The 24,492-nt window shown below is 50.9% G+C and overlaps 1 protein-coding gene and 1 long non-coding RNA gene across 3 annotated transcripts; one reads left to right on the top strand and one right to left on the bottom strand.

Annotated features, from left to right (window-relative positions):
- The first annotated feature begins 1,981 nt into the window (after positions 1-1,981).
- Positions 1,982-22,766, top strand: RPAP1 (RNA polymerase II associated protein 1). Of its 2 annotated transcripts, XM_037502261.2 has the most exons (26): positions 1,982-2,024; positions 4,995-5,075; positions 6,367-6,623; positions 7,182-7,330; positions 7,621-7,710; positions 8,164-8,284; positions 9,040-9,261; positions 10,117-10,296; positions 11,160-11,275; positions 12,466-12,564; positions 13,406-13,507; positions 13,710-13,877; positions 14,392-14,574; positions 14,707-14,841; positions 14,931-15,101; positions 15,346-15,503; positions 15,923-16,081; positions 16,221-16,419; positions 16,823-16,932; positions 17,178-17,373; positions 17,602-17,754; positions 18,011-18,153; positions 18,657-19,413; positions 21,376-21,552; positions 21,685-21,744; positions 21,852-22,766. In XM_037502261.2, exons 3-26 carry the CDS (start codon positions 6,443-6,445, stop codon positions 21,987-21,989), a joined length of 4,167 nt encoding a protein of 1,388 aa, XP_037358158.1. In that variant the 5' UTR covers positions 1,982-2,024; positions 4,995-5,075; positions 6,367-6,442; the 3' UTR covers positions 21,990-22,766. The 2 variants fall into 2 exon arrangements, with proteins under 2 accessions (XP_037358158.1, XP_037358157.1); XM_037502260.2 differs by lacking the exon at positions 4,995-5,075.
- On the bottom strand, positions 9,605-10,703 carry LOC119238518 (uncharacterized). Its single transcript, XR_005123595.1, has 3 exons — positions 10,614-10,703; positions 10,414-10,509; positions 9,605-9,698 (listed from the first exon to the last, which is right to left on the bottom strand). It is a non-coding gene; the product is annotated as an uncharacterized LOC119238518 (long non-coding RNA).
- Positions 22,767-24,492: the final 1,726 nt, after the last annotated feature.

The raw sequence follows: 24,492 nt of genomic DNA, 5'->3' as shown, positions 1-24,492 counted from the left end.
GACTTTAAAAGAAAAGAAAAACCTGGAACTGGAGGTGGCAGGGATAAGAGGGAGGATTTCCAAACAGGGAGACAGGACAGGATGCTCAGGAAGGGGATCACCTTGCCGGCAGCAAGCCCCTTCTATTCTCTCCTCAACACCACCCTTCCTACACTGTCTCTTTCCTTAGGCCTCGCCTTCCCTTTTCCACGGTTACCTTCTTGTTTGCCCATAAACATATTAAGGAGGTTACACGAGTGTGGGTGCAGGTTTCTGTGCGCTGCCCAAGGGACTGGGTGCTGGAGCACAGGGTGTGGTTATCCCACCCGGGGAACCCAGAAGAAACCTTTGCCTTGGCGACAGGTGCTGTTGGTGCAGAGGGGCCGAAGTGAATCCAAGGGCGAGTTAGGGATAATTTGGCAGCCTCGAGGACAGTGCAGGGCCTTCAGGAGAGTTAAGGAAGGATCCAAAGATAAGGACAGCAAATTCCAAAGGGGACTAATCAAACACCCCAGGCCTTATGACATTACGGTTACGGACTTACTTTATGACTTCAGGGTCAACAAGACATTCCAAATAGAGGGCAATGAAGAAAAAAAGGTGAGGCTGGGACACAAAGACTTAGTTCTGGGCACAGAGACATTTAGGCAGTGAGTGAGACCACGGAGAACTAACCAATCACAAAGAGCCTGGCGGAGCTTTAGAATAATGAGGGAAAGAAGGTCTATATTCCCTGAGACAGGGCTCCACTTGGGCTTCCTTGCCCCTCCCTGGCCTGGTTTCCTGGCCTGGGAGTCCCACTGTAACAGGGTGGTCCCCAGGAAAGGGGGAGGTTCCCTGCCCCACCAAGGGAGGGTGGAGCTGAGCAGGAAGAGGAGAAGCGGCAGAAGAGACTAAGGAAGGAAGGAAGCAGGATGGAGCCAGGAGACCTGGAGGAGGCGCATGGAGCCTAGAGACACGTGAAGAAACTGCGCTTGTCTTTTGGTCATGGACTGGTTGACACAGATGTGGGTGAGACCCGTGGGGAGGTGACAATGGCAGCTTTTATCTTGATGTTGATTTTGCTCTTTTCCTTCCAGGCTTGTCCAGTTGTTTGTGACCCTTTTCTGTGGGTCTCAACTGGAAGATGTTTTAGACTTGTGGTAGACTTTGGGGCCTTGTTCTGGGCCGATCCCATATGGATGGACTTTTACCCACGAGGGGATGGGTAACTTTGGGTGCTTCATTTAGAAACTAGACTCTTTGCCTTACCTGTGTTGTTTCCTAGTTTAATTAAAGTTCCTTCCCATTAAAGTCTCCTATGTTTTTGTGTTGATGCGGCGGATGGCAGAACCCATTTAGAATAGGCAGGTTTGTGGGGCTTGGGCTGCCCCTCTCCCGTCCTATAACACCACTTTATTTCGGTTCCTTTTCTCCTCAATAAACCTTTTCTTTTTTTAATAGAGGCATGTTTTATTTATTTATTTTTTGTGTGTTTATACAAGCACTGGGTACAGTCAGAGGCGCTCTGCGCGCCATGCGGGACCCTCCTCCGGTGGCCGGGGAGCAGCCGGGGATCGAACCGGCGGCAGAGGCCGCGGGCAGCTTCGCAACCCAGCGCTCAACCGCTGCGCCACCGGGGAAGCCCCTCAATAAACCTTTTCTTTCTCTAAACAAACCTGCCTCTACTCGCTTGCCGACCTGAGCGTCTGCGAAGTTCCTGCTGCGGCTTCGTGAGACACCCACCGCGGGGGTCTATGGCCTCAGCGCTGCCCTGCAGCCTGGGCTCCTTCCCGGCTGGGAGACTAGGCCTGAACACCTACACCTCTGGTATCACAAGGATATATGCTCCGAGTGTCAGCTTGGCGTTAGATGCTGGGGAAGGGCTTCGCAGACGGCGCACCTTCCCCTCGCGGGCCCCAGACGCGGAGCCGGCCAGACCCAGGTGGGCGGGGCCACGCGCGGCGGGGCGGGGCCGGACTGCGGGGCGGAAGCTGGAACCTGGAGGCGGCGGAAGGACCGCCCCTGCGGGGCAAGATGGCGGCGCCCAGGCGGGCCTAGCGCAAGTAAGTGGCCGGGCTGAAGGGGTAAAGTTCGGGGAACTCCGGCGGAAGGGCCAGGGGCAGGGTATCTAGGCGGGTTGGCGGAGCCTGTCTGAGAGACTCGTTTGAACAGGAACGGCCGTAGCCTCTTCGATGCGGAGATCCCGAGCACGGCCCTCTGCTGCTTCAGAGGCTGAGACTGGGCGATTTCGATCCGCAGACGCGGTGGTCTGGGGCCGCCCGCTGCCGCGGAGCCCTGGGTGCAGCTGCCGGACCCAACGTGGGGCGGGTCCTGGCACTAACGGATGGCCTGCAGAGTGGGGGCCCCAGAGATTCCTCAGCTACCCGAGAAAACAGTGGGGTCCTTTGTTAGCGCTACTTTGCCTCGAGTTTACTCTCTAGGCACGGAGATCGTCCTGTTGAGTTCAAAATATCATGTCTTTTAGCACGGATTGATTCTGAACAAATCTGCTGTGGTGTTTATGGGGGAAATACATTGGTGACTTTACTTACGACTGAATAGTTGCTGTCATTTACTGAGGTTTATTTATGTGATTGCCAGGCACTGCGGTATGTTCTGTGCATGCCTGGACCGGGATCATCATCTGGAGGATTAAAGTCCAGTTCTCACACAGTTCTTCTTATATAGGACTTGTTGTTCACATTTTACAGTTGTGGAAGCTGGACTCGGCGTAACTTAAATAAATTACCCAAATTAGCTCTGCAATTAATACGTCGAGGAACGGGTGTTTGATTTCTGGCCTATTACACTCTTATTCCTTTTGCAAAGCACATTATAGCCTACGAAGTAGGCCGGATTAGGTGTCTTGAACTCATGGATAAGTAAAATTATTTCTATTTGTTTTGATTTTTTTCAAAGATTTATTTATTAATGCATACAAGAACTGGGGTACAGGCCAGAGGTGTGGGGGGTGAGAGGATCCACCAGAGACAGAGTGGGGAGCAGAACAGGCAGAGTGACCAAAGTACACTGCTGAGGGGAGCAGCAGATGAGTCAGGAGAGTTCTGCTGCGCCATGTGGGTAGCTCCCTGACTGGGGATCCAACTTGTGCTGCAGTGGCTGCGGACATCTTCAAAGGTTGTGTCTTAACCCCTTGTGCCACCAGGGAGGTCCCATGTTCTGCTTTTAAATGTATATGTGGGGTTACCATATCCCTTCATACAAATTTGAGTGCATCATTTAACAAAAGGAAGACTTACAATTTGGGGCAATGCCATTTCAGCTACAAACCTTTGGAACTCCTATGTTTACAGGGGGAAAATTATATAAAGAGATCATGAAGTAAGAAATTACAGACCCAGGGCCTCCCCGGTGGCGCAGCGGTTGAGCGCTGGGTTGCGAAGCTGCCCGCGGCCTCTGCGGCGCCGGTTCGATCCCCGGCTGCTCCCCGGCCACCCGAGGAGGGTCCCACATGGCGCGCAGACCTCTCCTGCCGCCCGCTGCTCCCCTCAGCAGTGTACTTCGGTCCTTCTGCCTGCTCTTCTCCCCGCTCTGGCTCTGGTGAATTCTCTCACCCTCCCGCGCTTCTGACTGTACCCAGTGCATGTAAAAACAAAACAAACAAACAAATAAAATAAATAAATAAAACATGCCTCTATTAAAAAAAAAAAAAAAGAAATTACAGACCCAGCATTTTGGCTTGGTCTTTGTCTAGCTAGGGATGGCGTCTCACCTCCATTTCTTTGTATTTCCAACCCCTTGTATTATTTTGTCCAGATTAAACTCTGAAAGAAAAAAAATTTGGTAGTGTTCTTAAATCAGATCCTCATGTTTTTGTTTTACCATTTCTACCACTTTTAACCCTCCCCTTTCCACGGTATGTTAGGTGATGTTTCCAAATACTGCCTAGTATTAGATCTGATCTACTTAAGTCTGGATGAAAAAAGACTAAGGAAATGTATTGCTCAGAACTTTCTTTATTCCTGCCTATCCAACCTGTCTCCCCTGCATCGCAGCCCTCTTTCCGCTTTAGGACACCAGTCAACTTCATTGAATTCTCCCAGTGCCATGTTTCTTCCTGCTTCCACTTTTTCTCAGCTGTTTTTTTCTCTAATGGTCTTCTGTCTTATCCTTGAAGGTCTGATTCAGTGGTTTTCAACTGGGGCTGATTTTCTTCCCTTGAGGGGACATTGGCAATATCTGGAGATATTTTTGCTTGTCACAGTTTGGGGAGGAAGTGTGCTAATGGCATCTGTAGGCTAAAAACCTGGCTAAACTTTTTATAGTGCACATGCCAGCCTCCTATAACAAAGAATTATCTGATCCCAAAGGTCAGTAGAGCTAAAACTGAGAAACCCTATTTTAATTCAAATCTTTGTTCTTTAGGAGAGTCTTCATAGGTCGCCCCAATCTCCCTGCCTCCACCTCTCAATTACAGACTTCTAGGATACTTAAACACACTAGTTAGTTGTAGGCTTAGGGCATAGTGGTTAAGAACATGGGCTGACGTCCTATCATTTACTTACTGAAATCTTTTTTTTTTTTTACTATTTTTATTCCTTTTCTTTCTTTTTTTAAAAAATAATTTATTTATTTATACAAGCACTGGGTACAGTCAGACGCGCGGGAGGGTGAGAGAATTCAGAGCCAGAGCAGGGAGCAGAACAGACAGACTGATGAAGTACACTGCTGAGGGGAGCAGGGGGCAGCAGGAGAGGTCTGCGCGCCATGTGGGACCCTTGCCGGCGGCCGGGGATCGAACCAGCGCTGCAGAGGCTGCGGGCAGCTTTGCAGCCCAGCGCTCAACCGCTGAGCCACCGGGGAGGCCTACTTACTGAAATCTTGGGCAAATTATTCAACTTCTCAGCACCCCCTTTCTTCAACCCTAAACTATAAATAATAATAGTAACCTATGATATAGCTGTTGCATAGATTAAATGAATTACTTGGAGAAAGTATTAGCACATATTAAATGGTCAATATATTTACTGTTTTAATAATAACAATAACAAATATTTTTATTTCGCTTCTAGCTCAGGGATCCCACCCAAACTAGCCACAAAATTTGCAGACATGTTTTATTTGGCCAACCCAAGATTGTTTTTCTAATTAAGGTATGATTCATATACCATCAAACTCACCACTTGAAAGAATACAGTTCTGTGGTTTTTAAAATATTCGCAAGGTTGTAACCAACATGACTGTTTAACTCAAGAACATTTTCATATCCGTAAAGGAAACTGTACCATTTAGCACTCACTTCCCTTCTCTCCTGTTCTCCTAGTCCCTAACACCCACCAATCTATTTTCTGTCTCTCTGGATTTACCCATTTTGGACATTTCATGTAAATGGAATTGTAATAGGAGGCCCTTTGTGACTGACTTCTTTCATTTTGCTTAATGTTTTTAAGATTCATCCATGTATCAGCACTTCATTCCTTTTTTATTGATTATATGTTGTATATATACACTATGCTTTGTTTATTCTGTTACACTACACTTCGTTTATCTCTTACTTAGATTGCTTTTACTTTCTGACTATTATGGCTAATTCTGCTACAAACATTCATGTGCACTTTTGGGGGGTGAACATGTTTTCATTTTTCTTGGGTTTATATCTAAGGAGTGAAATTGTTGGTGTGTATGGTAACTTCCATATTTGCTAGGCCATTTTACCTTCCCACCAGCAATGTAAAGGCAGCCAGTTTCTTCACATACTTGCCAACACTTGCTATTTTCCCTTTTTTTTTTTTTTTTTAAGATTTATCTATTTATGCATACTAGAGCTGGGGTACAGGCCAGAGATGCAAGGGGTGAGAGGACGCACCAGAGACAGAGTGGGGAACAGAACAGGCAGACTGACTGACTGAAATACACTGCTGAGGGAAGCAGCGGGTGAGACAGGAGAGGTCCCACGCCATGTGGGCATCTCCCTGGTCAGCCGGGAATCGAACCAGCGCTGCAGAAGCTGTGGACAGCTTCACAGCGCTGTGCTCAACCCACTGCGCCACCAGGGAGGCCCCTATATATTGGTCTTTTATAGCCTAAGGTTTTTAATGATTTGAATACCTTTAGGCCAGGCATGTTCTTTCCAGTTTGATACAGAATCACCACTCCCTGTTTTGACACATTTATCTGCTTGGCCTCTGATAATATTTTCCTTAGGTCATTCATTGATGGTTGTCCCTGAGAGTTTTATCATTCACAGATTGTAAGCAATCTAAGTTGGCAGTAAATACTGTTACTAGGCTGGTGATATTAGGGAGGGTGGAAATAAGGAGGGGGTGGTAATAAGGTACAAATGAGTTGGAATGAACCCAAGAGAAAAAAGAGTCTTTGCTGATGTACAATAAAGAGAGAATCAAGTGTTAGTTGCAGAGGGCCCATCACCTTTATTGCTTTCAGGGGTGAAGGAGAGAATTCCCACACCAAAGCAGTGTTGGAAAGATTCACCAGGGGAGGCAGCCAACAACGTGTCAAGATGCTCTCTAGACCAAAGCCCGGGGAGTCTGAGGTGGATCTGCTGCACTTCCAGAGTCAGTTTCTTGCAGCTGGAGCAGCCCCAGCTGTACAATTGGTGAAGAAAGGAAGCCGGAGATGCGGCGATGTTAACCTGGCCCAGCGTCCACCGCAGGAGCATCGGGATGTGGTGATGCTGGACAGTGAGTGGCTGTGGGTGCAGCCAGACTGCGGGGAGAGGCAACATCCCTGGGGCTCCTTCCTCTCTCTTTCTTTTTTTTTTAAGATTTATTTATTTATGCATACAAGAGCTGGGGTACAGGCCACAGGTGTGGGGGGTGAGAGGATTCACCAAAGACAGAGTGGGGAACAGAACAGGCAGATTGACCAAAGTACACTGCTGAGGGGAGCAGGAGAGGTCTGCTGCACCATGTGGGTAGCTCCCTGGCCGGGGATCAAACTTGTGCTACAGAGGTTGCAGACAGCTTCATAGGTTGTGTCTTAACCCCTTGCGCCACCAGGGAGGCCCTCCTTCCTCTTTCTGATGTGACTGGACTCTGCTTGTTATTTCAGACACTGCATAGCCCCATTTTACAGTTGAAGAAACTGAGGCTAAAAGAGGTTAAGTATCTTGCCTCAGGTGACATAGCTTGAAGTCAGGGCCCCACTACAGCTGCCTTTTGTTCTTTGACTTCCCCCTGGCCCTCAGTCTCTTCCTGGGAAGGTGTGAATATCCTCACAGCTAGTTTTTTTTCCCTTAGGTCTCCCAGATTTGCCTCCAGCTTTGGTTCCTGCTCCCCCAAAGAGAGCCAGACCCAGCCCCGGTCGACCTCTACCTGAACACGAGGACCCTGAAGAGAGGCTGAACAGGCATGATGAGCACATCACTGCTGTCCTGACCAAGATTATTGTGCGTCTCACCCTGGCTGAGTGGGATGAGGCATTCCGGGGCAGCGAGGATGTTGGGTGGGGGTGGTGAGCCTGATGAAATCGTGGGTGACTCAGAAGGGTGGAACTTTGACCACTGCAGTAACATCGGGGGCTGATTTACAATTACTTTTCAAGGAGGGTCAGGCATGACTCCTTGAGCAAGTTTCTGAGGGTCAGGCATGACTCCTTGAGCAAGTTTCTGGTCCTGGAGAACTGGGCCCAGCCTGCGTCATCTCTATATTGTTACTACTTTGTGCTTTGTTGTTGCAGGAGCGAGATACAAGTTCAATGGCTGTAAATCTGCCTGTGGCCAGTGGTGTTGCTTTCCCTCCTGTATTCCATCGTGCACAGGGGAGACAGGTAGGCAGGTGGTAGATGGTGCTTAGGGGACACCCAGGTGAACCTCCTAGTATATCTTCCCAGGTAGACAATCTTAGTGATAAGCAGTTCTGTTGTTAAAGCAGCACCATGCTAAACACTTCATATGCATCACTTGGTTTAATTCTCCTAACAGCAACTATATAAGACAGCTGCCATCCTATTTTTCAGATGAGGAAACTAAGGGGTAAATAATTTGTTCAACACTATACATCTAATAGGTAGAAGAGCCAGAAACCTAGCCCAACTCTATCAGACTTCAACACCTGTGCACCTACCTGGCTTTGCTTTTCTGAGGACTAGGGTTGTGTCTCTGGATATTTAACAAAGTTCCTTCTTTTTTTAATCTCTTTATTTTCAACCTTGCTAGAAACGGGTTGAAAAGAGAATGAGGCAATGAGCATCAGTCCGCTGCATTTTCTTTTTGCCCCACAGGGAAAGCCAGCAGCATCTGGTAAGAAGAGCATCTTTGCCCAGGAAATTGCCGCAAGGAGAGGGTCTGAAGCCAGGGTCCCTCCCGTTGGAGAAGACACATCCATGCTGGGCTCACCAGGAGGTGAGTCGGGGTTAAAGAGATGGCTTTTTTGTAAGGCATGATCATCGAGTCATCTTAGGATCTGTATCTTCCCTGCCTTAAATATGAAATGCACTTCTTCCATTGAAAGAGAAATCTGTCCCTCTACACCCACTCAGAGTATTGAGTATGAGAGGCTTAGGTCCACACCTGTGTCTGAGGTGCAGGGAGAAGGCAGGCTATTACTCTACCCTGGGAAAAACGAATGGGTGAAAGTGTCTGGCAGGGGCTGTAAAGATGTAGGCCAGGGTTGCTTTAATGATGCAAATTACTGAGAGAAGATCTGAGGGTGGGCCTCTAGAGACTGCCTAGACAGTCACAAGGAGAATCAAGTGTTACTGAGGGAAACTTTTCATACTAGTCCTGGGGTGGTAGAGAGGCTACCATCCCAACCCAATCCCAGTCTCCAAGGTTAACCGGTATTACAAAAGTATAATCTTCAAATGGTGGAGGGTAATAAAACTGAACCTGGGTATCCCTGATGGTGCAAGGGGTTAAGATGCAGCGCTGTGAAGCTGTCCACAGCCACTGCAGCATGAGTTCGATCCCCAACGAGGGAGGTGACCCACATGGTGCAGCAGACTGCAGTGTATTTCAGTCAATCTGCCTGTTCTGCTCCCCACTCTGTCTCTGATGAATCCTCTCACACCTGCATCTCTGGCCTGTACCCCAGTTCTTGTATGCATAAATAAACATTAAAAAAAAAAAAAAAAGCCCTGAACCTGCACTTCTTCCAGGCACTGTGACCTGTGAGGTACTCACACCTAGGGATCAGGACGGCCAGCTTCCTCAGGGCAGCCACCGCTTCGTGGGACCCCATCTGGTCACAGGAAAGGGACTCAGATGCCAGGAGGCTGAGCAGGAAGTCCAGACTATCCACGAAGAGAATGTCGCAAGACTGCAAGCCATGACTCCTGAGGAGATCCTGCAGGAACAGAGGCAGTTGCTGGCTCAGCTTGGTATGGGCACCTGGCTCTCCTGCTAACACAGGATAGGAGGGGCTTCCGGTGTGTGCCAGCCATGGTGCCGGCTCCTGTAATGAAGGATTTCATTCTGCCCTCAGACTATTCCTGGGACGTAGGTAATACTAATGTCATTGCTCATATATGGAAAAGAAAAAAATCTGAGGCTCAAAACCTAACGAAATTCTCCCCCTGGCCACATAATTGGTAAGGAGCACAGCAATGAGATGCAAACCCACCTCTGTCTGGTCTCACAGCCCCTACTGTTCATCTCCACACTGTGTATACTGGAGCCTAGTGCAACAGACACTGTTGTAGCCATACTCCAGCACAGCCACGCTGTTCTCGGTAATAAGAGGATGCCACGTCTCCTTGCTTCTGTTCACCAAAACTGTAGCACCAACTGTCTTGTTCCAGGCTCTTGTGTCTAGCACCTGTAAAGAGCAGAGCATATATTGGATTTTTAGTCAATATTGGCGGCGAAAGAATTAGCAGAAAGTGAGCGAAATGATTCCCCTAAGTGTATTTCCCATGCCCTAGTCAGCATGTGTTTGCTTATTCCACAGCCACTTAGTTTGGACATCTGACTTGGAACCAAACACAGGGAGGGCATAGGCCTGAACCGGGGGGCTGTGAGGGGTGGAGGGAATGAGGACAAGCAGGTCCCAGTGAAAGGTAGGAGAAGACAAGTTCATAGAGGCCCCAGGAGAGCCCAAGAGGCTCAGGTCAAGCCTGGCATGTAGTTTGTCCTGGCCTTGGCACCCACAGGCAGGTGGTATTCAGCAGGCCCCGGTTTGTAGGGGGCTGAGGAGCATCTGCCTCCATAATTCTCCCCTCCATCCTCTTCACTAGATCCCAGCTTGGTTGCCTTCTTGAGATCTCATAGCCACCCCCAGGAGCAAGTAGGCGAGAAGGCCGTGGAGGAGCAGAGGTCAGAAGGATCCTCTGTGGAAGTCACTGAAAAGGAGCCCCTTGTGGCAACTTCTGCCAGTGAGCCCAAGAAGGAAGATGAGCTGGAGCCAGGAGCCCCAGGTTTGGAGGGTGGGAGGATCACCTTTCGGGGAATAAAAGGAGAAAAAAGCCCTTCTGCTAGGCCTGGCAAATAGGAAAAGAGAGAATCTTCTCTCTCCTTGGGCATGTAATGCTCACTATTGGCTTGAAATCAGTCTTCATTTGCTGATGCGTGTCTTCTTCCTGTGTGTGCATCCTGTTCTCTTGTCTGTTGCTGTTCCTTCTCCCCCTTCCCTGGTAAGAGGCAACACTGTGATAGCTGATTGGCCTCTGCCCCTTGCAGACCAGCTACTCCTGCCTTTGGGTAGCTGATCCAGCTCTGGCTCAGTCCAGCCTACCGTTCTTTCTGCCTCTGATCTCAGAGTTGGGGGGACATGGCAGGTGGAGGGTGATTGGAGAGGTAGGGGCTGACGCACGTCTGATGAAAATGTCAGATCTGAAACAGAGAAGCCAGTGGGAGCAATTATTTCCCAGGAACTAGATTTTATTAGTGATTAAAAAGGAAGAAATTGAATTATGAGAGCCAGGAATCTGCTGCCCCAGGATGAACTCCCAGCTAGCTGAGCAGGTGGGGATGAGGATTGCAGTGAGGAAGGAAGAAAAGATTGTGGGTCTGTTTTTGTATCTTATCCCTTCCTCGTTGCCCCTCCCCACTGCTCCTTTAGCGGGTGGGCAGCTATGTTTTCCCTGCTGTGCTGGTCCTCCCTTCCTCCTCTCTCTTCCTCACTTCCTCCTTCTCCCAACAAATCCTTGGTGTCAGTGGAGGCAGAAGCTACCAGACTGCTGGGCAGGGGTGGATGTGGCACTTTGGGGTAATGGATGGGCCCCCAGGGGAGCAGTGAGCTGCATCTCTTAGGAAATGCTACTTTGCTTCTGTCCCCCAGCTCTGACTCTGCCCGTGACCCCTCATAAAGAATGGCTGCACATGGACACTGTTGAGCTGGAGAAGCTCCACTGGACTCAGAACCTGCCCCCACTCCGGCGGCAGCAGACACAGGAGGTGAGGAGGGTCAAGCGGCTTACAGGTGGGCAGGCGGGGGGTGGCCTGTAGCTCTTGCACCCGGTACTCAGGCCCTCCTCTTCCCTCGAGCTTGAGAAGCCTCTCCCTTTGCACTCAGCCTCCTCTCCCATCGCCTTGCCTCGACTCAAGGGCCAGGAGAGTCAGGACCCAAGTCCTGGGAGGTGGAGGATTAAAGGTGGAGGATTAAAGGAGGATTAAAAGTGGGTGCAGGGCCCAACACTAATGATAAAGGACTGATCACAAAAATCTGCAAAAAGTTGATGAGACTCAACAACAACAAAGAAAATAATCCAGTCAAAAAATGGGCAGAAGAGCTAAAAAGAAACTTCTCTGAAGAGGAAATGCAAATGGCCAACAGGCATATGAAAAAATGTTCAACATCACTTGTCATCAGGGAAATGCAAATCAAAACTACCATGAGATACCATCTTACACCAGTGAGAATGGCACAGATTAAAAAAACTAGCAACAACAAATGTTGGCGAGGGTGTGGAGAAAAAGGAACTCTCCTGCACTGTTGGTGGGAGTGCAAACTGGTCCAACCACTATGGAGAGCTGCGTGGAGATTTCTGGACCTACTAAACATAGAGCTTCCATATGATCCAGCAATTCCACTCCTAGGTATTTACCCAAAGGACACAGAAACATCCATTCCAAAGAGCACCTGCACCCCTATGTTTATAGCAGCACTGTTTACAATAGCTAAGCTTTGGAAACAACCCAAATGCCCAAAAATAGATGACTGGATCAAGAAGATGTGGTCCATATACACCATGGACTATTACTCAGCATTCAAAAAAGATAAACACATGCCATTCGCAGCAACATGGATGGCGCTGGAAGGGATCATGCTCAGCGAAATAAGCCAAAAAGAAAAAGAAAAATACCGGATGGTCTCACTCATAGCAGGAATCTAGAAAACTTAAATAAGGGACCAGGAAAATGAATAACTATAAGAAAGTGAAAATCAAAATCAACAAAAAACTATGAACCAGAGACACTTTTTGGGGGGTGGGGGGCGGGAGGGGAGGGATTGGGGTCAGAATGGGGGGGTTGCAATTGTATGGGGAATATAAAAATAAAATTTATTATTTAAAATAAAAAAAAAAAAGTGGGTGCGGGGGAGTTGCTGCTGCCCCTCTCCATAGCCCTCTTTCTTCTCCCATTAGCGGATGCAGGCCCGATTCAGTCTTCAGGGAGAGCTGCTGGCCCCCGATGTGGACCTGCCCACCCATCTGGGTCTGCATCACCATGGAGAGGAGGCGGAGGTGAGGCCTGGGCAACTCTGGCAAGTGCTTTGAACCACCGTGTGGAAAAGAACCTCTGGTCAGTTGCCATGGACCTCCTGTGCGCCCTGCTCTGGTTCATGGCCTTTCTGTCCATTCCTGATCGCCTAACTAAGCGGACTTGAACTCTTTCTAGTCGTCCCCTTACATTCTAGTCAGTGGGCAGGACTTACCCGTTCTGTGTCTGCCACCTCCCGTGATGTGTCCTCATTGTGAGCCATGCTTCCTCGCGACTGCTCCACCGCGTGGCCCGCTCTCTCCACTGTGCCATTCTGTCCCTCATGGGGCTGCCACCCCCATTTCCTCGGGCCCAGCTTGGGCCATGCCTTGCCTCAGAAGTTTCCTGGCTCCCCTCTGCCTGCAGAATAAGGTCTTAGCTCCTTAGCCACACAAGATATCCCTTCCACAGCTTCTCCCTGCTGACCCTGCAGCTCCCGCCCTCCTGCTGTGCATGGACAGTCCTCTCCCCACGTGCACCTGTGCTCTGGGACCTCCAGAGCTCAGCTCCTGAAACCTGCCCCAGGGGTGTGTTGGCCCTTTGCCCCCTGCCAGGCCATCGTAGCTCCCACCACCCACCGAGGCCAACCACATTTCTGCTCTCTTGCTCTCCAGTTGCAAATTAAATACCAGTGACTACACTCTTCCCAAGCAGCCTCATGCCACGGGTATTGAGTACACGCCTTATCTTTTTTACCAGTTTGCAGGGCCATGGAGAGCAGAGGCAAGAATTAATCACTTATGCTTGACACACAGTGCTGGCACTTGGGGTGGGAGGGTGCTCCCCTCTGTCTTGGCTCTTTCTAACTTCTTGCCCCTGCCTCAGAGAGCAGGGTACTCCCTACAGGAGCTGTTTCACTTGACACGCAGCCAGGTGGCCCAGCAGAGAGCACTAGCGCTGCATGTGGTGGCCCAGGTCATCGACAGGGTGAGTGGACTGCAGGCCTGGGCCTGCCCCCTGCCTTAGATTCTCCCACCTCTGCCCCTTCCACTCTGGCTGATGAGCCCATACATCAGCTGACTGTGGGTCAGACTGGGAGTGGGACCAACCCACAGTCATCGGTGGGCAAGGAAAGGGTTTAGGACAAAGAGTATAATCTTCAGTTGGCTTTTATCCTCCTGTCCCCAAGGCCCAGGCTGGGGAGTTTGGGGACCGGCTAGTGGGCAGTGTTTTGCGCCTTCTTTTGGATGCTGGTTTCCTCTTCCTCCTGCGCTTCTCCCTGGATGACAGAGTGGATGGGGTCATCGCAGCTGCTGTCCGTGCTCTTCGGGCTCTGCTGGTCGCTCCTGGAGATGAGGTACAATGGGGATAGGAGTGGGGCTTTGAGACTTCAGGCTCCCTATGTCCTGCTGGCCATGCCCATGTTGCTGCAGCTTTGCCATGAAGAGCAGAAAATGGAATGGCAGCTTTACTCTCTTCAACCAAAGGCTCCGAAGCCCAGGAGCCTTTCCTTTTTTTTTTTTAAGATTTATTTATTTATGCATACAAGAGCTGGGGTACAGGCCAGAGGTGTGGGGGGGTGAGAGGATTTACCAGAGACAGTAGGGAGCAGAACAGGCAGATCTACTGAAACACACTGCTGAGGAGAGCAGCGGGGAGACAGGAGAGGTCTGCTGCGCCATGTGGGTAGCTCCCTGGCCGGGGATGGGACTCAGGCGATAGCTTGATAGCACTGTGTCTTTCACCCCTGAGCCACCAGGAAGGCGCAGGAGCCTTGCCTTTCTCTCTGTGGGTGGCCTCCGCTCCCTACTCCTGGGCCCATTTCCTAGCCTGTCCTTCTCCTTCCCTCCCGATTCCCTTTCCATTGGCAGGAGCTCCTTGACAGCACCTTCTCCTGGTACCATGGAGCTCTGGTGTTCCCTCTGATGCCCAGTAAGGAGGACAAGGAAGATGAGGACGAGGACGAAGAGCCCACAGCAGAAAAGACCAAAAAGAAGAGCCCTGAGGAAAGAAACCGGCCTCCATCTGATCTGGCCCGACATGATGTCATCAAGGTAGCGGCACTGGGACAGCTGCACCTGGCCCATGACCGCAGCACAGGGGCAGGCACATGTTGGACAGGAGGGGCCGTCACGGCCTGGGGTCCAGCTGCATTGGTAGGAGATTTATCTCTGATCTACCCCCAGGGGCTTCTGGCCACCAACCTGCTGCCTCGGCTGCGCTATGTGCTGGAGGTGACCTGCCCAGGACCCTCTGTGGTCCTTGACATACTGGCTGTGCTCATCCGCCTGGCCCGGCATTCTCTGGAGTCAGCCACGAGGGTAAGAAAGAGGCAGCAGGAAATGGACAAAGAGCTTAGCTGGACCTGGTCTTGACCCTCAGCCTCCCCTTTTCCTCCTGTCCCCCGCAGGTCCTGGAGTGCCCTCGGCTGATAGAGACGATAGTTGGAGAGTTTCTGCCCACCAGCTGGTCCCCCATGGGGGTGGGGCCTACCGCCAGCCTACACAAAGTCCCCTGCACCCTTGCCATGAAACTGCTTCGTGTCTTGGCTTCGGCTGGTAGGAACATTGCTGCCCGACTGGTGAGCAGGACACAGGGCCACGTACAGATAGGCACCCATCACCTGTCGCCAAGTAGCTGTAGAACAGATGCTCGGCTAGTACTTGCTAGAAGGAAGGAGATAGTTTTACCTTTTCCAGAGCTCTGACCCTGGGGCACCAGAGGGGCCAGGAACAGTTGGCAAAGTCTCCATAGTGAGAGAACCAGAGGCTTCTTGGGACTAGGGAGTCCCAGCTGATCCTGACCCCAGACTCTGCCCACCCCAGTTGAGCAGTTTTGATCTCCGGAGCCGCCTGTGCCGCTTCATAGCTGAGGCTCCCCAGGAACTGGCTTTGCCTCCTACGGAAGCTGAGACACTAAGCACTGAGGCCTTCCGCCTGTGGGCTGTGGCCGCGGCCTACGGCCAAGGCTGTGACCTTTATCGGTAAGGAGAGACCCGGGGTTGGGGAGGTTAGGGCGCTCTCGTAGACCCCCAGATCTGTACAGGTCTAAGCTGTTACTATCTAAGCTGATATCTCAGCTTTGCCCAAGGGTTCAAGCGTGGTAGGAGGCTGAGAATGAGGAAGAGGGGATTCTGGGAGGGAAAGAAGGCTTGGGGTCTGGACCAGCCCAAGGGCAGTAGGGAACCACACTCACGCACCATGGCATTGGTGTTGGATGAAATGAGGTTTACATTCCCTGCTGAGGAAAACCTTAAGGAGCTACTGCCTCTCCTCAGCCCCAGCCTTCCTGCCCTGGTGAAAGCTTCAAGAGCACCAGGCCAGGAATGGGCCTGGGTGGTAGGGGCTTACATCTTATATCTCCATCTCCCTTCATGCCCTGAAAGGCAATTGCTTTCTCCAGGGAGCTATACCCAGTGCTGATGCGGGCCCTGCAGGCTGTGCCGAAGGAGCTCAGCACCCACCCACCTCAGCCCCTATCCGTTCAGCGGATAGCCTCACTGCTCACTCTCCTCACCCAGCTGACCCTGGCAGCCAGCAGCACCAGCCCTGGGCCCAGCAGGTAGGTGATAGCCCTGACCTGCCCGCAAGCATGTCCTACAGGGGACTCCAGGACACGTAGGAGTGCTCCACAGGGAGGGGTGGTTAGAGCTTAGAGGGGAGGTGAGGGGCCTCACTTGGCCCCTATTGCACTCCTGTAGCGATTCTGCTGAGAACCTCTCAGCCGCCCCTTCCGGGATCACTTGGACCCAGGTGTCTGGGCTCCTGCCTCTGGTGGAGCCATGTCTAAGACAGACCTTGAAGTTGCTACCCAGACCTAAGATTTGGTGTGCCCTGAGCCCTGTGTCTACTGCCTGCCTGCTCTTCCTGGGCGCCTACTACCAGGCCTGGAGCCAGCAGGTGAGTGCTGCCCACCCGCGTTCCCCCAGGCCTCCATCTAATACTCCACCTACTTACTCCTGTTCCCCTCCCCACTCCTGCCACCCCCATTCCCACCATCTCCTACCTTCTGCTGCTTATCTTCCTCTTTCCACCTTCATATCTAGTGAGGCTTCCAGAAGCATGGTGGTGGGGACCAGAGAACCCCAAGCAGCAGCCCAGCCCTGCGTCTTTATGCTCTCTCAGGACCCCTAGACAGTGGGTGTCGGAGCAACCTCAGGGTCTTTTCCACAAGGGTCAGAAGGCAGAAGTCTACACACAATGACCCTTTGGGCTCTTGGAATCCTGGGTTTGGCCTAGGTACACTGGGTATAGGAGAAAGTGTATCCTAGCCCTCAGCTCATTGAGCCCCTTGGTCCTCCAGCCAAGAATGTGCCCTGAGGATTGGCTTCAGGATATAGAACGCCTGTTGGAGGAGCTGCTGTTGCCCTTGCTGCACCAGCCCACTCTGGGCAGCCTGTGGGAGTCCCTTGGGTATGTACATCGTGGTGGGGGAGGGGCGGGAAGGGGTTGTGGGAGGAGACACTTGCTCTCCTTGTGGGATTCCTGGGCCTGACTCCCTGCTCCGTCCCAGGTGGAATCCCTCAGCCTGAGGGAAACCTGAATCCCTAACAGGTGATGGTTGTATAGGGCAGAGGACAGTGGCACTCCTCTGCACAGCCAGGGCTCAGGAGCACATCAGGCCAGAGCCCCTTTCAATGTCTCCATTCTGCTTCCAGGCGCTGCTCCCCTCTCTGCAACCCTCTGTCCTGTGCTCCGGCCCCTGAAGCTCTCCCGAGCCTTGTGTCACTGGGCTGCACGGGAGGCTGTCCCCCTCTCAGTCTGGCTGGCTCAGCGTCACCCTTCCCATTCCTCACCGCCCTCTTCTCTCTTTTCAACTCCCTGACCCGGATCCATAAGGGCCTTTGTGGTCAGGTGAGCCGTGGGTTTCCTGGTTAGGGGCTAGACAGGAGGTCAGGAATCAGAAAGAAAAGGGGAGGTGTTCCTTGGGGAAGGGAGGCCTCTTCTGTCGGCACCCACTTCTCTGAGTTTGGCGGGGGACACCCAGAAGAGAGTGAGTTTGGCTGAGTTTGGCCAGCTGCCTGGGGACACCCAGAAGAGATCAGTCGCATTCTAGATGTGAAGAAATGTGCTTTTCTTCAGCTGGAAGCCATACTGGCTGCCCCGGGACTCCAGAACTACTTTCTCCAGTGTGTGACTCCGATGGCTGCCCCACACCTCACACCCTTCTCTGCGTGGGCCCTGCGCCATGAGTACCACCTACAGTACCTGGCACTCACCCTGGCTCAGAGAGTGGTAGGTGCCCCTGTCTGTTGTTGTCTCCCTCCACCTCCCCCCTGCCAGTATCTCTATCCATGCCACTGTCCCGCATCCTTCCCAGTTGTCCCCATCCTGCTTGTCTGGGACTTGTGCTGCTTCTGCTAGGCCACATAGTTCCTGCTTTCCTCGAGACACACCCTGCAGCATATATACTCTTCTTCTCGTCTCTTTGTTTTGTTACCTCCTACCCCCTCTGCCCTTCCCCAACTGCTCTCTGCTTTTCTGTCTGCAGGCAACATTCCAGCCAGTGCCGGCCACCTGTGCTGCCCTCCATCATGGCCTGGCCTTGGCTCTACTGAGTCGCCTGCTGCCTGGAAGTGAGCACCTCGCCCATGAGTTGCTGCTGAGTTTTGTGTTCCGGCCAGAGTTCCTCCCGTAAGCGCAGGGTTGATGGCATCAACTCAGCCCTTTGACAGGCTGCTGTGATGACTGACAGCAGCCCCGAATCTGGAGCAAGGAGACCTGGATTGAATTCCTTTTCTCCCATGGGCTACCCCTAACCTGTCTGAGCTTCCATTTCCTCATTAGTGCAGTGAGGAGGAGGGTAACCACACTAGAGAATTATTTTGAGACTTCAGTGTGACAGTATGACTCAAAATGTTCTGTTAACTAGCTATACACGTGTGATAGCTAACAGTGCTGAGTGCTAACTCTGGGTCTGGTACTCCCTTAAGTATTTTACCTGAGTACTATGAGATACATATTCTTATTACCATCCCCATTTACTTGCAACTGGCATACCCCCAGCATGGAAGGGTAGTAGGAGGACAGGGAGGGGCACGACTAGATGTAGGAGCCTCTGGGAAGCCCTGGGAGCTGGCAGGGCCTTCGGGTGCTGTGGTTGAAGCCCTCATTTTTGGCTTCGTGTTCTGTTACAGGGAAAAAGAATCAGGGGGCCTGGAGGCAGCTGACTTCTCTGACCGGCTCTCCTTAGGGAGTGGAAGGGATCTTGGGTGTGCGCAAGGGGCTCTGCTAGCTCAGGCCTGCCAGGATCTCCCCAGCATCCGCAGCTGCTACCTGACCCACTGCTCCCTGGTCCGAGCCAGCCTGATTGCTTCCCAGGCCTTATACCGAGGGGAGCTACAGCAGGTCCCTGGTCTGCTGCTCCCTGTGCCTAAGGAACCACTGCTGCCCACCGACTGGCCTTTCCTGCCATTGATTCACCTCTACCACCAGGCCTCAGAGACCCCCTCAGGGCTCCCTCCTGCTGACACAGTGGGCACAGCCATGCGGGCCCTGCAATGGATATTAGTCCTGGAGAGCTGGCGCCCCCAGGCCCTCCTGGCTGTGCCTCCCGCTGCCCGCCTGGCACGACTCATGTGTGCCTTCCTGGTAGATGGTGAACTATTTCGGGAGACCCCAATACAGCACCTGGTGGCTGCCCTTCTGGCTCAGCTCTGCCAGCCTGAAGTCCTGCCAAAACTTAACCTGGACTGCCCACTTCCTGGCCTGACGTCTTTCCCTGACCTCTACGCCAGCTTCCTGGAGCATTTTGAGGCTGTCTCTTTTGGGGATCACCTCTTCGGAGCGCTGGTCCTCCTTCCCCTGCAGCGTCGGTTCAGTGTCACCTTGCGCCTCGCCCTCTTTGGAGAGCACGTGGGAGCCTTGCGAGCTCTGGGCCTGCCTCTGATCCAGGTACCTTCTCAGCCCAGTAGGGCCTACGGTGGGCTTCCTGTACTGGGCCTTGGTAAGAGTCCTGAGCGGTGGGGTGCTGTGGCGGGCCTCAGGGTCCTCATTTCACTCCCTGGAGGCTTTGAGGAGATGGAGAGAATCCATGAGAATGATCCAGCATGGCATCAGGCACAGAGTCGGTGTTTGTTGCTATTCACAAGACATTGCCCCTCGCCCACAAAGCGCTACAATCTAGATCAGAAGAGATATACTAAAAGCCCACAGAGTTCGGAAATACTCAGATTCTAGGTGGGATTTAGAGAAGGAAAAGGTCCGAGTGGGCTTCCAATAAGGAAAATGCTCTGTGGAAGAAGTAGGGAGTGACCGGGGCGTCGAAGGCTGAGTAGAATCTGTATTGTGGGAGAGGTAGGACAGGGTGTGCTAATGGACTAGCATAAACAGTAGCTCAGAGGCAGGGAAGAGTAGGAAAGGGTAGAAGGAGGAAGTCAACAGCGATGATGTCTTTGAACATATGCCAGTTCTGTTACACCGGGCACAGAAAGGAAAAAAAAAAAAGGAAGTCCATGTTTCACTTTGGGAACTTGCTGGAAATAAGGCAAAGTCTTAGAGGGCCTGAAATATCAGGATAAGGGGTTAAACTTCTAAGCTATAAAGAGTTAACTATTTTTAAGATTTGATTTTTTATGTTCATTATTACATTCTGATAAAGTAAAAATTTTAATATATAAATACATTTATTGTGCATATGCTATATAAATACATCTTTTATATAAAAGCCTAAGAGGAAAATGCAAAATTTTTTTAAACATTGCTTTAAAGATTTGTTTTATTTATTTATTTATACAAGCACTGTGTACAGTCAGAAGCATGAGAGAATTCACCAGAGCCAGAGCAGCATACACTGCTGATCTGCAACCCTTCCCTCGAACCCGCTGCAGATTCACAACCCAGCGCTCAACCGCTGCGCCACCAGGGAGGCCCAAAATGCAAAATATTTTTAACAATTAAAAAGAAAATTGTAACCATTCATAATTCCCCTGCCCAATGGTAACCATTTTGATTTCTTTTTCTATTTTTTATATAAATACACATTTTTGTAAAGTTGGATGGGAGTCACTGCCATTTTCTTCACTTAACATTACATAGAAATAGGTCCTCCCTGGTGGCACAGCGGTTGAGCGCTGGGTTGCGAAGCTGCCCGCAGCCTCCGCAGCGCCGGTTCGATCCCCGGCTACTCCCCGGCCACCGGAGGAGGGTCCCACATGGCGCGCAGACCTCTCCTGCCGCCCGCTGCTCCCCTCAGCAGTGAACTTCGGTCCTTCTGCCTGTTCTGTTCCCCGCTCTGGCTCTGGTGAATTCTCTCACCCTCCCGCGCTTCTGACTGTACCCAGTGCTTGTATAAACAAACAAACAAACAAACAAATAAATCTTTAAAAAAAAAAAATTACGTAGAAATAGTCCCCACATCATTAAACATTCTAAGTCAGCATTTTTTTATTATTATGTAATGTCCGTGTGCAGGCGTGCCCCGACTTGCTCCTTCAGAATCACTGGTGGTCCTGAGAGTTTTCAGGGGTTTTTTCTATTTAAGTAACGTTATGATAAGCTTACCCTTGTACATAAACTTTATTTTCCTCAAGACATTTCTGCACGGAATTAAAAAATGTTTTGAAAGAAACATGAACTTGAGAAAGGTTTAGATGATATACTTGAACAGTGAACTTGAAAGTTTTAAGTAGATTAAACAAGGAGTGGCAAGCAGTGAAAATTCACAACTGCTTCTCAGTTTCCCAGCTTCCCAGCTCTTTGGTCTTTCGCTGTCAGCCTTATGATAGAAAGGGATGAATGTTTAGGACCTGACCTTCCCCCTCAGGATTTGGTTCAAGTGCCCATCAACCATCCGCCCTGTCATCCAGTGCTGCATGCTCCCAACCACACTCGCGTGCCTCATTTTCCCTGTCACAGTTGCCCGTGTCCCTGGCGTGCTACACAGAGCCCCCAGAAGACAACCTGGCCCTTCTGCAGCTCTACTTCCGGGCCCTGGTCACCGGTGCCCTCCGCCCATGCTGGTGCCCCGTGCTCTATGCTGTGGCTGTGGCTCATGTCAATAGCTTCATCTTTTCCCAGGACCCAAGGAACTCAGTAAGTCACATCCCCATCTGCAGAGGGAGGAAGGCGGCCTGTGACTGAGCTGGGGAGGAGGTGAGAGGCATGCAAGGCCCATGGTGGGTACCAACCCTTGGCCCAGTGCCCCTCTTCCTGTTTTGCCTCTAGGACGAAATGAAGGCTGCCCGCAGAAGCATGCTGCAGAAAACCTGGCTGCTGACAGATGAGGTAGGGTCAGTACCTCCTGAACGATGGGAAGACAGAAGGTTTTGGGGGGAGAGAGATCTCACCCAGATCTTATTACCTGTTCAATCATATTCCTTCCCTCCTTGCAGGGGCTCCGGCAGCACCTCCTCCACTATAAGCTTCCGAATTCCACCCTCCCAGAAGGTTTCGAGCTATATCCCAAGTTGCCCCCTCTGCGTCAGCAGTACCTCCAGAGACTGTTCCAAAATGGGGTATCAGGGACCTAGCAGAACTGCTACAGATGAAGAGATGGCTATATTCTCTTGGGGTGCACCCACAGATGCCTCACCAGACAGAAGAGCTTTGTGTTCTAAGGGTGAACAGGAGACAGGAGCAGAAGGCTTGCTTCCTGGGAGCAGGGTGAACCTTTATATCCTGATATCTGAAACTTGGGCTCTGGCGCTTCTGCGGGGTGGTACAGGGAATGAAGGGTGACTTAACCATTTATCCCCTCTTGGGGAAAAGACAACTAAGTTCACCTCTCCTGCCTCAGGCTAGAGTATACAAATACTGTCGCTGTATATTGAAATAAAAATTTTTTTAATCTCCTGGGAATATGATTTGGGCTAATTTCAGACATGTTGAGGACTGGTATCAAGGGATGGATTGGCCCAGAGAAGAAGGGCTACAGTGGAAGAGGTGGGAGACTGAGTCCATGTTTGGCGACCATAAAAATACAGGTCCCAGTTCTGGAGTGGAGCCACGCAGTACAATACTCGTGGGAATGGGGATGCTTCAAGATGGATTCATCCAGGGCCTCCTTGGTGGTGCGAGGGGTGAAGACGCAACCTATGAGGCTGTCCACAGCCACTGCAGTATGAGTTCGATCCCTGGCCAGGGAGCTACCCACATGGTACAGCAGACATCTCCTGACTCGCCTGTTCTGCTCCCCACTCTGTCTCAGGTGAATCCTCTCACCCCCCCACAACTCTGGCCTGTACCCCAGTTCTTGTATGCATAAATAAATCTTTAAAAGAAAAGAAGGATTCACCCCAGTGGGCCACTTGGAGTGTAGGTGTCTTTAGTGAGGTCTCCTTATGGTCCCCTATTTCCATCAACTGCTATCCTGAGACATGAAGAAGCCCCAAATCAGACAGGCGCAGTAGCTGCCTCTCTCAACTTCTTTGGGCTGCCGTCACACAATGCCATAGACTAGATGGCTGACAAACAGCAGAAATTTATTTCTCACAGTTCTGGAGCCCAAGAATTTCAAGATCAAGGTGCAAGCAGATTTGGTGTCTAGTGAGGGCCTGCTTCATGGTTCATAGACAGCCTCACATGGCAGACGGTTCGAAGATGCTGTCTACCTCCTCTGTTCATGGGGCACTCATCCCGTTCCCCGGAGGTGGAGCCCTCATGCCCTAATCACTCTTCCAAGGTCCCACCTCCAAATACCCTCACATTGCGGGTGAGGCAGCAAAATGTGAATCTGGGATCTATGAAGGAATGGGTCAAAGCATAAACCCTGGTTCATCTGTTCATCTCATTTGGTGGAGTTTCTAAGTTTGGTCCGGGCCTCCCTGGTGGTGCAGGCGGTTGAGCACAGCGCTGTGAAGCTCTCCGCAGCCTCTGCAGTGCCGGTTCAATCCCCAGCCAATTGCGGAGATACCCACATAGCACGGCAGACCTCTCCTGTCTCACCTGCTGCTCCCCTCTGCAGTGTATTTCGGTCAGTCTGCCTGTTCTGTTCCCCGCTCTGTCTCTGGTGAATCCTCTCACCCTCTCACAATCTGGCCTATACCCCAGTTCTTGTATAAATAAATATTAAAAAAAAAAGTACTAAGTTTGGTCCGAATTTTAACATTTAAGTTTTTGTACAGTGTCATTTGCTGTATGGAATTACTTACCAGAAAGGCTTCCCTGGTGCCTCATGGGTTAAAGTCTTAGCGCTATCAAGCTATATTGCCAGCCACTGCAGCATAGTTCAATCCCCAGCCAGGGAGGTGGCCCTCATGGCACAGTAGACCTTTCCTGTCTCACCCGCTGTTCCCCTCAGCAGTGTATTTCAGTAGCAACGCCTGTTCTGCTCCCCACACTGTGGTGAATCCTCTCACCCCTACCCCTGAACCTCTGGCCTATACCTCAGTTCTTGTATGCATAAATAAATAAAACAAATCTTTAAAAAAATTACTTACCATAGCTGTTTATAGGTCACCAAGGCGAGTGTGTTGTGCCTGTTTATAGGTAGACAGAACCACTCCTCATAAATGGAGCTGCTGAAAACAGAATTACACATTAGGTTTTTTTAAGCAACTACTGTGTCAGCAACAATAGTTCTCAAACATCTTGTGACAAAAATCACCTGGAAATTGGGGGGCCAAACCACTAGTGTTTCCGATTCAGTAGGTTGGGGTGAAACCCAAGAATTTGTATTTCTAGCAAGTTCCCAGGCTTATGCTGCTGTTAAGAACTAACCACACTTTGAGAACCAGGCTTACATAGTGTCTTGCAAATAAATTCTGTGACCTCCTAGTGGGATATCTGCAGAGTCAAATAGGGCATGGGTACCAGTTTTTACAAAATCGCTGTGTGTCCACACCTAGCCCTGTACACTCAGACACTTTACCATGTAGTATTACCCCCCACCCCGGTTTTTATATTAAACACAGGCCTCAGTCTTCAAAATAATTGATTAGAGCAAAAAATGAGGACCCAAGACACAAACCAGCTGAAGCTGAGCGGCCCTCACAGTTATGGTGCCAATTTCCCTGCATGCAGTGCTATGCTGGT

The sequence above is a fragment of the Talpa occidentalis genome, unplaced genomic scaffold (genome assembly GCF_014898055.3).
Source record: "Talpa occidentalis isolate TD23 unplaced genomic scaffold, MPIMG_talOcc4v2.1 talOcc4.11, whole genome shotgun sequence".
Lineage (NCBI taxonomy): Eukaryota > Metazoa > Chordata > Mammalia > Eulipotyphla > Talpidae > Talpa > Talpa occidentalis.
The sequence above is the reverse complement of the archived record's forward strand: the minus strand, read 5'-3'. Positions and strand labels throughout refer to the sequence as shown.

Excerpts from the sequence above, each read along its gene's own strand:
- RPAP1 (XM_037502260.2), top strand. The coding sequence starts at position 6,443 with ATGCTCTCTAGACCAAAGCCCGGGGAGTCTGAGGTGGATCTGCTGCAC. Across the intron at positions 10,297-11,159 it reads GCTGGAGCCAGGAGCCCCAG|CTCTGACTCTGCCCGTGACC; the intron begins GTTTGGAGGGTG and ends TCTGTCCCCCAG. Across the intron at positions 13,508-13,709 it reads TGGCCCAGGTCATCGACAGG|GCCCAGGCTGGGGAGTTTGG; the intron begins GTGAGTGGACTG and ends CCTGTCCCCAAG.